At 41.7% G+C, this 13,775-nt stretch overlaps 1 protein-coding gene across 4 annotated transcripts in view; it reads left to right on the plus strand.

The window, feature by feature from the left end:
• LOC127000292 (high-affinity choline transporter 1-like) overlaps positions 1–13,775 on the plus strand; it is a 64,338-nt gene that overhangs the window by 38,138 nt on the left and 12,425 nt on the right. For 3 of the 4 annotated variants that reach the window (XR_007753858.1, XM_050863828.1, XM_050863830.1), the window contains exons 5-9: positions 150–298; positions 8,182–8,331; positions 8,466–8,595; positions 10,497–10,723; positions 13,345–13,448. Coding sequence is in view for 3 of the 4 variants with exons in the window: in XM_050863828.1 (XP_050719785.1) it covers positions 150–298; positions 8,182–8,331; positions 8,466–8,595; positions 10,497–10,723; positions 13,345–13,448 (760 nt within the window). In the remaining variant the exon portion in view is untranslated. The remainder of the gene's footprint in view (positions 1–149; positions 299–8,181; positions 8,332–8,465; positions 8,596–10,496; positions 10,724–13,344; positions 13,449–13,775) is intronic. The other variant, XM_050863829.1, reaches the window with a different exon arrangement.

Raw genomic sequence — 13,775 nt, forward strand, 5'->3', positions numbered from 1 at the left:
CTTACTCTCTCTTTGGCTACTGCATATACCTAACGACATATGTAGTCTCAGAAGGGGCCCTAAGATAGCTATAGTTCCTCCCTAGTCTTAGTAGCTGTCCTAGTCCCCCGTAGCGGCACCCAATACACAGGATTACCGGTCACTTCCAGGCGCAACCCTCAGTGTCGTCCTTAACCTAGACCAAACCATAGCAGTCGTCCTCTCGGCCTGCATCGCTGTTTTCTACACGCTCTTCGGGGGCCTCTATGCCGTGGCTTACACCGACGTGATTCAGCTCATATGCATTTTCATCGGCCTGGTAAGTAGACTGATTGATGTTGTGAGACCTAATGATACCCGGCCCAATGCATCCCTAAGACGACTTTTCCGAACTAAACATTATCTATCCAATTATATGTAACCTTACTTAATCTTACCTCATTTTCATCGGCCTGGTAAGTAGATTGATTGATGTGAGACCTAATGATACCCGGCCCAATGCATCCCTAAGACGACTTTTCCAAACTAAACTTTATCTACCCAATTATATGTAACCTTATTTAATCTTACCTCATTTTCATCGGTCTGGTAAGTAGACCGACTGATGTAGTAAAACCTAATGATACCTAACCCCATGCAACCTAACGATACCTTAAGCCACGGTTACACTAGTCAACGAAATGGTTGGATACCAACGATTCGCTTGAACTTCGTCCAAGGTTGGAGGATTTCGTTTGGAATCCAAGTGTAGGGTTGGAGGAAAGATACCTCGCCCAGTAGCGTTGTACTCCTTCCCTTGGATCTCATCCAAGGGAAGAAAACTGAAGATCTGTGTTATACAGTATTCATATTTATGACATATTTGAAAAGAAAGTATACAGCTTATTCAGTCATAAGAGATGAAGTATTTATTAGTATAAAAATATCTTGAAATAGGAGTAAAATTTTATAGAATGTATATAGTGGCAATAAGCAGACATTCGTTTGACTACCGATGCGGTGTAAACATTTCCTCTCCCTACGCGCCATAATTTCAACTGTTCTCGCCGTGATGGAAAGCAGCTCACAGCGTGGCACATGTGTTGTTGTTGTTGTTTCTCTTCTTCTTTTCGTCTTGACGCCGTTGGAAAGGCAGAAACCTAAACATCTCCAACGGCAAGGTTGGACTCGTCTAACCACTCGTCCAAAGATAGAATTGGATGGACAGCTGTTTAAGGTTGGACTCCAAGCGTTTCGTTAACTAGTATAACCGTAGCCTTACCCAACGTAACCTAACGAAACCTTGCCTACCTAACCATTGCCTAACCCAGCCTATCCCAAGTGTCATGTTAACCCCATGTAATAATATCTAATCTTACCTACTCTTGTCTAAGGTGTTTCTATGTTTGCGTGTTGCTTCCGTAAAAGAGCTCTTGACTGCTGGCCATTTCTCTATTTAGCTTGAGATTCTTTGCCCATAAATCGTCTTTGTTTCTCTTTTTTTTTTTCCATTTTTTTAATGCTCAGGAAAGTCCATACCATCACAGGTAAAATGGCTCTTCATCTCCTCCGTATGTTTTCTTTCCTCCTTCTTCTTCCTCGTGATTCTTTGCCCATAAATCGCCTCTTTTCTCTATTTCTTCCTATATATTTTTTGGTACTCAGGTAAGTCCATACCATCACAGGTAAAATGGCTCTTCATCTCCTCCGTATGTTTTCTTTCCTTCTTCTCTCTCGTGATTTTCTACCTGCCTTTGAACGCTTCCTGTGATTGTCTCTCGCGAGCAACAGGTAATCTGATTGGTGCGTTTTAGGGGCCAGTGTCTCATCCCCGGCACCTCATTGGCTGGCGTGAGAGTGTCTTGATGGTGATTGGGTGTCGAAAGCGTTTGATCCCGTTGCTAAGTTTAATAAGGCGGCGAAGATGAAAAATGAAGGTTGATATTTTTTCTATTTTTGGACAAGATGGGAAGGTGGTGATGGTGAGTAGGGAGTGTGTGTGTGTGTGTGTGTGTGTGTGTGTGTGTGTAAAAGCAAACAAAACTGAATTAATGTAGAAAACGATGATAATAAATGAAGGAATATCAAATCACTGCAAAAAGTTAAAAAAGAAGAGATCAAACACACACACACACCCACACACACACACACACCCACACACACACACACACACACACACACACACACACACAGAGGACGAGAGAAAAAATATTATTGAAAGTAAAGAGAAAAATGCATCTCTGAAATAAGGATGAGACGGAGGAACGAAGGAAAGAAGGGAAGGAGAAAAGAAGAAGAAGGGGAGAAAGGAGCAAGAGTTAAGATAAAAGGGAAGAATGAGAGGAGGGGAGAAGAGAGGGAGGAAGAGATAAGGAAACAGGAGGAAGAGAACGCGAAATAGACGGTGATAAGAAGGATATAAGAAAAGAAAGAGAGAATAAACAGATAGAGATGGATAAAAGGATGAAAGGAATAGAGAAAAAGAGAGGGAAGGAAGGAAGTGTGGAGAAAAAGAGGAAGAGAGGAAAAAGAAAGGTAAACGAAAGGAGGAAGCAAGGAATGGAAATGAAAGAAAGGACTGAAAAGTGGATTGAAAAAAAAGAGAGAGAGAGAGAGAGAGAGAGAGAGAGAGAGAGAGAGAGAGAGAGAGAGAGAGAGAGAGAGAGAGAGAGAGAGAGAGAGAGAGAGAGAGAGAGAGAGAGAGAGAGAGAGAGAGAGAGAGAGAGAGAGAGAGAGAGAGAGAGAGAGAGAGAGAGAGAGAGAGAGAGAGAGAGAGAGAGAGAGAGAGAGAGAGAGAGAGAGAGAGAGAGAGAGAGAGAGAGAGAGAGAGAGAGAGAGATATGATGATGCAAAAGAGAGGGGGAAAGGAGGAAATGAGAGGCGTGGAGTGAGCGGTAAAGGAGAGGAGGGAGACTGGAATGAATGAAGGGAGGGAGGAAGGAGGAGGAGAGAGAGAGAGAGAGAGAGAGAGAGAGAGAGAGAGAGAGAGAGAGAGAGAGTTAGTTTGAGAGAGAGAGAGAGAGAGAGAGAGAGAGAGAGAGAGAGAGAGAGAGAGAGAGAGAGAGAGAGAGAGAGAGAGAGAGAGAGAGAGAGAGAGAGAGAGAGAGAGAGAGAGAGAGAGAGAGAGAGAGAGAGAGAGAGAGAGAGAGAGAGAGAGAGAGAGAGAGAGAGAGAGAGAGAGAGAGAGAGAGAGAGAGAGAGAGAGAGAGAGAGAGAGAGAGAGAGAGAGAGAGAGAGAGAGAGAGAGAGAGAGAGAGAAAATGGGGTAACTTAATCATTCCTTTGCATATAGAACAGGAACCAAGACACTTCATCGTTATCATTATCATACTACTACTACTACTACTACTACTACTACTACTACAAATAATAATAATAATAACAAAACGTCCATTATTATTTTTCGCCTCCATGTCACATTCTGTCACTCCGATCCTTGAGTCTTCTTTTTCTTCTTACTGACATGGAAATACAAGTGAAAAAAGTCGCGAGTGTGTGTAAATGTCCCCCAGCGATACTTAACTCTCTCTCTCTCTCTCTCTCTCCCTCATCATACGCACATACATTTTCTATTAGGCAACGTAAGCTTCATTTTTCATCTTTTCATTTCGCTAACTTTTCTCTCTTCATGATTAACTCAAGTCCAAATTCTCAAACGTATCGTGATCCTATTTCGATCATTTTCCTTCATGGGTGTTTTTTTCCGTTCATGGTGTGGAAGCCTTTTCACATTATCACTAGGCTCATAAAACTACCCATGGAAATACTAACACAACCTCTACGAAAGCCTTATTAAATGTGGCTATCAATAAACTCATAAAACTACCCATGGAAATACTAACACAACCCCTACGAAGGCTCTGTTAACTGTGTGTGTGTGTGTGTGTGTGTGTGTGTGTGTGTGTGTGTGTGTGTGTGAGCCGCGAAAGGTTTCAGAATAGGGTGTGTCAGTCTCCGAACTAGGGCACTGGGGGACTGGGCGAGGCAGGCAGCGATCTATATATGTGTATCGATTAGTTACTCTCCCTTCCCTCCTTTCCTTCCCCCTCGACCCAGAGAAATAGCGGCTACCTGCGTGTCGTTTTGTTGTTGGCGGCGGTACTGCTATTGTAACTGTTGGTGGTATTAGTATTATTATGATTACGTATTGTTATTGTAGTTTTATGATGTAGTGTAGTTATATAATGATGGTTGCGGCGCTGCCCTTCCTAGAGCCATACAGAAGATGAAAACTAGGTACATGCGTGTTGTTTTGCTGTTAGTGGTAATGTTATTGCCATTAGTTATTGTTATGGTGATTGTAGGGGCCCATTCTCCAATTATATTTTGCGGCAAAGGAAACCACCATAGAGAAAAGATATCAAACAACTTCCAACACTTTGCTCTCAAATATAAAAGCCAGGGGATTCGAACTGGGATCAGTCTTAGTCGGAAACACATCTTGACACTCTGCCAGTGGAAATAATTGAAGTCATAGAGCGTAAGAAGTACAGATGAAGAAATTATGCTCCAAAATTCATCAGTGAGAAGAATGAAAGCATGAAAACACCGCTTAACTCTTGCATTTGGAAGTTGGATAGCACAGGTATGGATGGGTTTGAGTAGTAGCGGTGGTAGTAGTAGTAGTAGTAGTAGTAGTAGCATAGAGGACATGGGTGAAAGAAGGGTTGATACATGGACAGAAATGGGTGAGGTGTAGGCGCTGGGTGGAGTCTGTCGAGGGTTTAGGCAGATCCGGGAAGGGTAGGAAGCAGGAGTGGAGGGAAGGGAAGGCAAGAGAGGAGGAGGGAGAGCAGGGAAGGGGAGGAAGAAGGGAGGGAGAGAGGGGAGGGAAACAGGGCCCGCTAGCTTCAATAATTCAGGGTCGCTTCAGGGGGAAACACACACACACACACACACACACACACACACACACACACACACACACACACACATCGGTTCCCTATAATAAGGTCAAGTGGTAGAACAAAACAAAAGAAGATCTGAAGCCACTCAAAAAACAATACTGGATCCCCTTCACTACTACTACTACTACTACTATTACTACTACTACATCCAATCTCTGACAGCACCCATTTCCTTTTCCATATATATAAAAAAAGATAATTAAAAAAAAATAGAAAAGTGATCAAAGAAGAAGGTCGAGGAAAAGAAGGGAAAGAAATTAATTAGATAAAAACGGAGAGGAAAAAGAAAGGGAAGGAAAAGACGCGAGAGATATTAAAGAAAAAAAGAAACTGAGGAAGGTAACGTGCAAAAAATAATGCTGTTTTCATTTCTATTTTTTTCTTTATTTTTTGGGGGGCAGGGTAATGCGGGAAGGAGGTGAAATGGAAATGAGTCTCTCTCTCTCCGTCCATTCCCTTTACCAGCCAACCAAAACTTTTTCACTTCCATATTTTTCTTTCCCATTTCCTTCCTTTTTCCTGCCTCCCCTTCACCCAATTCCCCTTTTTCCTCCTCTTCCCTCCCCCTTCTTCCTCTCCCTTCTCCTCTTTTCCGTCCTCTTCTTTTATGAATCTTCCCACTCTCTTCCTCCCTTACCCTTCCTTTCTACCACTTTCCTCTTTCTCTTTCTGCTCTTTTTCTTTCTCTCTCTTTCTCTCCTCTTCTTTCTATTTCCTGTTATGAATTAGTTTCCACTGTTAGCTCTTTATTCTTTTCTCTTTTTTTTCTAACTTTCCTCCCCTCTCCCCTCTTTCTCTCTCTCCCTCCCCTTTCCTCCTTCTTTTCGTCCGTCTCTTTCATCTTTCTACCACTCTCAGAATCAATCAGTAGGTGTGTGTGTGTCTCTCTCTCTCTCTCTCTCTCTCTCTCTCTTTCACAAGTAGACTCAGGTGTGTCTTTTTCCCTCACTGCCTGCGCCTCCTTAATTAGCCTCAGGTAAGATTAGCCTTTACCTTAAAAAAAAAAAAAAAAATGACGTCATGTGTTTCCAGTGCACCTGAAAAATGATAATGAAAAACATGGCTAATGAGGAGCCTTTCTTTCGTTCTTTCTTTCTGAGTCATTCTTTTTCCTCAGGTGTTTGTCCTCGTTACTCTCGCTAATGGAGGTTCTTACGTACATTATCTCGTTTTTTTAGGTCAAGATAGGATGCAGTACTTAAAATATATATACATAATTATTGCTATTTTGTGTATGTATTCGTGATTATACAAGATACATTATACAAGATTATACAAGATACATTATACAAGATTATACAAGATACTTTATACAAGATACATTATACAAGATTACAAGATTACAAGATACATTATACAAGATTATACAAGATTATACAAGTATATTATCTCGTTGTTTTAGGTCAGGATAGGATGCAGTACTTAAAATATACATAATTATTGCTATTTTCTGTAAGTGTTCGTGATTAATCAAGAAAATACTGTAAATTCATCTTTCATATCTGACTTTTTTGAGTGAGTGAGTGAGTGAGTGAAGAAGATGGATACGAGAGGAGTATGTGCGATAGACAGATAGATAGATTCATAGAGTAGACGGAGATATATAAAAAAAAGAGAGAGAAGGGGAGAGAAAAAGAAAGTGAGAGAGGGGAGTGGGGAGAGTGAACTATGACCTTCCGCATATAACTCTCTCTCTCTCTCCGTGGGGGGAGAGGGGGTGCATGTTTTAAAAATATATAACACCATTGATTTCAAGATATTTGCATGCCATTATTTTAAGTCAGAAAGCAAAAATGAAAAGCTATTACTGGTCATTTCTCACCTGGACGTCGTATTTAGTCAGGTAAGTGTGCGGGCGATGCATGGTAGCGCACGACACCCTCTCTTCCCTTATCGACAAATGGCCCATATTCTCAAGACGCTTTCGGCTCTCACAACAACTTTTCCGAAGGCCGCAGAGGAGATTAGTCGGGTTCTCTTGACTGTTTTTTCGCGTTCATGTTGCAGAAGCCTTGTCAAACTAACACTAGGCTCATATAACTACCAATGGAAATACTAACATAATCTCTACCAAAGCCTTGTCAAATTATCACTAGACTCATAACGCTACCCATGGAAATACTAACACAGCCTCTACCAAAGCCTTGTCAAATTATCACTAGGCTCATAACGCTACCCATGGAAATACAATAACATAATCTCTACGAAAGCCTTGTCAATCACTAGGCTCATATAACTACCCATGGAAATACTAACACAACCTCTACGAAAGCCTTGTTAAACTATCACTAGGCTCATGAAACTAGCCTTAAAAATATTAACACAACCTCTACCAAAGCCTTAATAAATGTTGGTGTGTGAGTCCCGAAATGTTTGAGAATAAGAGCCTTTGTCTCCGCCGTTTGTTATGCTTTGAGTGGTCCTAACTCTTCACGGCGTCAGTATATGTCCTATTTGAGCATCTTGGCCGCCTTTTTGTTATGATCCGGAGAAGGGACGTGTTTGCCGAGGCCGTGGTCAGGCATGAGGCGCTTGGCTGGAAGTTTCTGTTTTCTTAGTTGATAAAACTCTTGTGTAAACTCGGCTCCAGCGCCTCCTGTGTTTTCCAATGTTTCCTTCGGCAAACTTTAGTGAAAATAAGTCGAGTCACGCAGCTGTAATCTCTTTTGTTGGTGTTTATATTGACCCAAAACTTGAAAATAGCAGCATTAACAAATCTTTATCCTTTTTGCAGTTTTAAGAACGTAGCCGATCAGTTGTACGTACTTTTCTCAACGACAGGAAATACTAATTCATCCATAGTAAAACCACAAAACTAATATGCAAAAACCAAATAACAAAAACTTTCATGAATTCCCACTTCCTGAATTGAGTGTTTTATCTCTTGAGTCCCTGACGAGTCCTGAAGCCGTAAGTGACTCCAAGGCTCTGAGCTCTCGGAAACTTAGCTTACTCTGAACCCATGAGAGATTAACATATTCTGAGCCCCTGAGAGATTTTGAGCCCCAAGCTTCTTGACCCCATGAGTCCCAAAGAAACCCTAACCCTAAGTTATTCTGAGCTGCTGAACCTTGTGAGAGCCTTTGACCCTTCCCCCTGAGTCCCTAACCCTGTGGCCCTCCCCTGAGTCCTTATATCCTATGGGCCCGCTTTGAGCCCCGAAGAGATACTGTGACCCTTCTTCCCCTGAGTCCCAAGACCCTTTGACCCTTCCCCTGAGTCCCTGGATCCTGTGCCCCCCCCCTTTCAGACCCCGAAGAGACCCTGAGGCCCTTCTCTGAGCTCCCCGAGAGACCGTGTGTTCCTTCCTCCTCAGTGGCTGTGCATCCCCTTCGCCTGGAACCATCCCGCCGTCGGGGACGTGATCAACACGGACAAGGACTGGATCGGGGCAGTGCCCACCAAACAACTGGGACTCTACTTCGACTACTGCCTCCTGCTGGTGTTCGGCGGCATCCCCTGGCAGGTGTGTGTCATTCGTCATGGTTTGATCACGCTCTGGACTAATGATCGCTTCACAGGGGCAGCGTTATTGCATTTCCAGAGGGTAACGTGTTTCATAGTGTTGTGTTACCAGCGGGCGTCGTTCTCGTGTTTCAGGTGTACTTCCAGCGCGTGTTGTCCAGCAAGTCGGGGCACAAGGCTCAGATCCTGTCCTACGTGGCCGCCTTCGGGTGCCTCATCATGGCAGTGCCGCCCGTCATCATCGGTGCCATCGCCAAGGTCACGAGTAAGTCAACAGTGCCACGAGAGGGGGACGGAATAGTGACTTGAGGAGAGGGAGGGAATGAAGGAGGAAGGAACGAGTGACAAGGGGAAGGGGAAAAGGAGGGTCTGAGGGAGGGAATGAAGGAGGAAGGAACGAGTGACAAGGGGAAGGGGAAAAGGAGGGTCTGAGGGAGGGAATGAAGGTAGAATGAGTGACTAGAAGAAGGAGGGAGGAAGGGAGAGAGGAAGGGAATGGGGGACGGACGAATGATTAGAAAAAGGGACAGGAAGGGAGAGTGGGATGAAGTGAAGGAAGAAGGAATGAAAAAAAAAAAACAAAAAAAAAAACAGAGAAGGGAGAGAAATAAAAAAGTGGAAAATGAAGAGAGGAGGATTCTGGAAAGGGGAAGGAGGGAGGGAAGGAAGAGAGAGAAGAGGGCGGGAGGAGAGGAGAGGAGGAGGGGGAGGGAGGGGGAGGGGGCGTGGCGTGCGAGGGCCAGTGCTGATGTTGAAAGTTTCTGTTGACGTGACGCGCAAGATTCCCTTTGATTAATTCTTGCCTCTGTTTCGCCTGCCTCGACTTTTCTTACTCCTTTTCTTCTCTATTTCTGTTTTCTTTCTTTCTTTCTTTTTTTCTTCCTATTTTCTTGTTTTTTCCCTCTTATTTTTTTTCTGACGTGTTTGAGATTCACTGGTTAATTTTTTGGTCTGTTTTTTTTTCTTTTCTCATTTTTCTTTGATATTTTCTTTCCTTCTCCTTTTCCCACGCTAGTTTATTTTTTCTTTCTTTCTTTCTCTCCTTTTTTCTTTTTCTTTCTTTCGTTCTTTCTCTTGCCTTGACTTTCCTTACTCCTTTTTCTTTCTGTCTGTTTTCTTTCCTTCTCCTTTTCCCACGCTATTTTCACCTTTCTTTCTATTTTATTTTTCTTTCTTTCTTTCTCTCTTTCTTTTCCTTTCTTTCTCTTTCTCTTGCTAACTAACTTGACCATTCTTTTCTTTCTTTTTTCCCTTTATCTTTATCTTCTTCTCTCGTTTTGTTCCATGCTCACAACTTTCATCATATTTTCCTTTCTCTTCCTTCGCCCATTTTCCTTTATTCCTCTTTTATCATTCTGTGTTATATGTTATGGCGTTTTCTTTCCTCTCTTTTTTTCTGCTCCTTCCCCAAACCTTCCCTTCCCTTCTCTTACTCTGTTTCTATCTCCATTTCTTTTTATCTTTCATTTTTTCTCTCGTTTTTTATATGCAAGTTTTTTTCAGAATCATTTCCAATCATAAATTCGGTCTTCGCTTTTCTTCCCCTAAAATCTATCCTTTTGGCGTTTTTTTTCCTTTATTTTTTTCTATTTTCTCTTATTTTTACATCATTTCCTCCTCTTTCATCTCTGACTGATTTCTCGTTTCTCATTATTTCCTTTCATTTCTCATTTATTTCCTCCTCGCCTCCGCTTCCATTTCCTTCCCATTCTCCTTTTCTGATTGCGATTTTCTCCTTCCTTCCTTCCGTCCTTCCTTCCTCATTTTATTTTCTTCTGATGTTTTTCTTCTTTTCTTTCCTTTTTTTCCATTTTTCTTTCCTTCATTTCTTTCCCCCGTCCTTTCATCTTCTCATCGTTTCCTCCTTTTTTCCTTAATTATTTTCCTTCTTCCTTCCTAACGTCATTTTCTTTACGTATTATTCTATCGTTCTTTGATCAATTCCTTCCTCCTGTTCGCCTATCTCTTTCACTCCTATTTTCCATTCTTCCATTCTTTTTCTAATCCCCTTTTCTCCATTATTCAATACTTCCTTCACCAATTTACCAACTCCGCCCGTTATCTCATCTTTCCTCCTCTTTTTCCTTCTTTCATTTCTTTCTTTCGTCCATCAATCCGTCCGTTCTTTCATCTTCCATAATATCTCTTCCTTCACCCTTCTCGCAGACTGGAACGATACGGACCTGGAATGTGAGGATGCCTTGACCTGCATCTCCACTAACCACACGGCCATGATCCTGCCCCTCGTCATCCAGCACCTCACGCCCCCCTTCGTCTCCTTCGTTGGCCTCGGTGCCATCTCCGCCGCCGTCATGAGCTCCGCCGACTCCTCAGTGCTGTCCGCCGCCTCCATGTTCGCCAGGAATATTTGGAAACTCATCTTCCGGCAGAATGTGAGTGTTGTTTGTGCTGTTACTTGTATGTATTGCATCCATGCCTTCATGACTTGCTTGGGTAAACGTTGACTCTCAGTTGGTTCATATTCTCTGAGGCTTTCAACTCTCAAAACAACTATTTCCAAAGGCCTTTTCCCCGTCGATTCGTTTTTCCATCTTTTCCTCCTTTTTTTCGCTTCATTTTTTTTTCCTTTCTTCGTCCTTTCGTCAGGTTCTCATGAGTATTTTTTTCACGTTCATGGCGCAGAAGCCGTCAAACTATCGCAAGGCTTATAAAACTACCCGTGGACACACTAACATAGCCTCTACCAAAGCCTTTTATTTTAAGTGCTGCCTATAGCGCCGGTAGGCTTTTTTGAGGGTCCCGTGGGCGACCACAGCCCGTTACTGGCGTAGGCGAATTTTATTTATAGTGGCTGCCGTGATATGTGGCTCTTGCTTGGCCCATGCTGCCCCCAGTGCTCCTTAGAAGAGTTAAGGGACACTAACGCCAGATTTTCAAACGTAGCACTAGTATTTATTAAGTTATGTGGATAGTTTGGCTTTTTAGATCCACTTTTGAGACGGAGTTAGAAGTGTTGGATTTTCACAGTTAAGTCGACGTATTACACTCATTCGTAAAAAAAATATATAAAAATTAGCAAAACCAACTAACCTCGCCTTGGAAAACGGGTCAAAAAAGATAAAACAGCCACAATATTGTTGATAAAGACATTGACCGAAGTCGCTGAAGTTAGGGTTGATTGAAGATCTGGGCAGCATGTGGGTAATCTTGAATACTGTCAGCGCGCATCGATGGGACTCGAACATAGGTCCCCGGGCTCACCGCACACGCACGCTGACCACTCGGCCACCGCCTCCCCAGTGTGGGTGTGTGAGGCCCGAAATGTTTGAAAATATGTACCTTATTGTTAATCAAAACATTCCTACCTTACTTTCCTCATGATGGGATCTTTTTTCTCGTATTTATGCCAGTGCTGGATATTTCATGGGTTCCTAGTTCGCTGAGTAGACGCTGAATATTCTTCTACCCCTTTTTAAATATTCTATACTCCTTCCCCTTCCGCTCGCAGGGACCGAGGACTAATTATGTTGTTAGGCACACGCACGTGACTCTCCGGAGGACGGTAACACGTCGACGATAAATTTTACACTAAATGAGAAAAGGGAGAGGGCTTCACTAGACCTTCTTTCTTTATTCTGAATTGTTTATTTTGGAAGTTCTGTCATTCTGCATTTTCTCTATTCACAATGGAAGATTTGGTCTTCACTTTGTATTTTATATTTTCATAACTATTTTTTGGTATTTTTCTCTCTTTTCTGTATTTTCTCTTTTCATAACAATTTTTGACATTTATATTTCTCTTTTCATAACAATTTTTGACATTTATATTTCTCTTTTCATAACAATTTTTGACATTTTTATTTCTCTTTTCATAACAATTTTTGACATTTTTATTTCTCTTTTCATAATAATTTTTGACATTTATATTTCTTTTCATAATAATTTTTGACATTTATATTTCTCTTTTCATAACAATTTTTGACATATATATTTCTTTTCATAATCATTTTTGACATTTATATTTTTTTCTCTGTATTTTCTCTTTTCATAATCATTTTTGACATTGATATTTCTCCTTTTCTGTATTTTCTCTTTTCATAATTATTTTGACATTTATATTTCCCTTATTTCTGTATTTCCCATTCATAACTTCGAAAAAAATATTCTTCCTATGTCATATTCTTCATTTTCTTTGGGTAATTATCATCCAGTTTCTAATGCCAAGCAGCGCGACTTCAACAGTTTTTATTTCGTATTTCTTCTTTTAAAACCCGTCTTATTATTGTTTTCTTTTTTATCATATTGTTGAAAGGTGTCTTATTATTTTCTTTTCTCCGTTTCATACACTACATTTTTCTCTGCCCAAACCGCTAACTTGTTTTTCCTTGTCTTTTCATACCATGTTTTCTCTGTCCAAAACTGGCATCATTATTTTCTTCTTTTTTCATACACAGCATTTTCTCTCTTCACAATTCCATCGTATCATCGAGTTCTCCTTCTGAGTGTAAAACAAGCCGTGTTCTTTTCCCTCTCTCCTCCAGGCTAGCGAGACGGAGGTGCTGTGTGGGTGATGGTTTTCTCTGTCCAAAACTGCCATCACTATTTTCTTCTTTTCTCATACACTGCATTTTCTCTCTTCACAATTCCATCTTATCATCGAGTTTTCCTTCTGAGTGTAAAATAAGTCGAGTTCTTTTCCCTCTTCTCCTTCAGGCTAGCGAGACGAAGGTGTTGTGGGTGATGGTTTTCTCTGTCCAAAACTGCCATCACTATTTTCTTCTTTTCTCATACACTGCATTTTCTCTCTTCACAATTCCATCTTATCATCGAGTTTTCCTTCTGAGTGTAAAATAAGTCGAGTTCTTTCCCCTCTTCTCCTTCAGGCTAGCGAGACGAAGGTGTTGTGGGTGATGCTTTTCTATGTCCAAAACTGTCATCATTATTTTCTTATTTTCTCATACACTGCATTTTCTCTCCTCACAATTCCATCGTATCATCGAGTTCTCCTTCTGAGTGTAATATAAGACGTGTTCTGTTCCCCCTTCTCCTCCAGGCTAGCGAGACGGAGGTGCTGTGGGTGATGCGGGTTGCCATCTTCTTCGTCGGGGCTCTGGCCACAACCCTCGCCCTCACCATCCCCTCCATCTACGGGCTGTGGTGAGTAGGTTCTTTGATCCTTCTGTTTGAGGGGCATTAGATTACGCTTTTTGGAGTTGCTGAGTGTATGTGTGGGTTGGGCAGCTTTATAGACGACTCCTCAAAGCGTTAGTATACCATTTGTTCCTTCCTTTTTCTTCTTTATCTTTTTCCGTTTTTCATTAGGAATCTCTGTTTCTTCCTGCTATGCCTTTGTCTGTCAAGTCTTCTCTTATGCAATCAGTTTTTATCTTCTTCAGTTTACCTCAAAATTATCACTCGGTTCTTCGACTAAACCCACGTCTATTTCCTCTATCCCTTCGCTGTCAATTCTTCTTTTATGCAATG

This window comes from Eriocheir sinensis, chromosome 18 (assembly GCF_024679095.1).
Source record: "Eriocheir sinensis breed Jianghai 21 chromosome 18, ASM2467909v1, whole genome shotgun sequence".
Classification (NCBI taxonomy): domain Eukaryota; kingdom Metazoa; phylum Arthropoda; class Malacostraca; order Decapoda; family Varunidae; genus Eriocheir; species Eriocheir sinensis.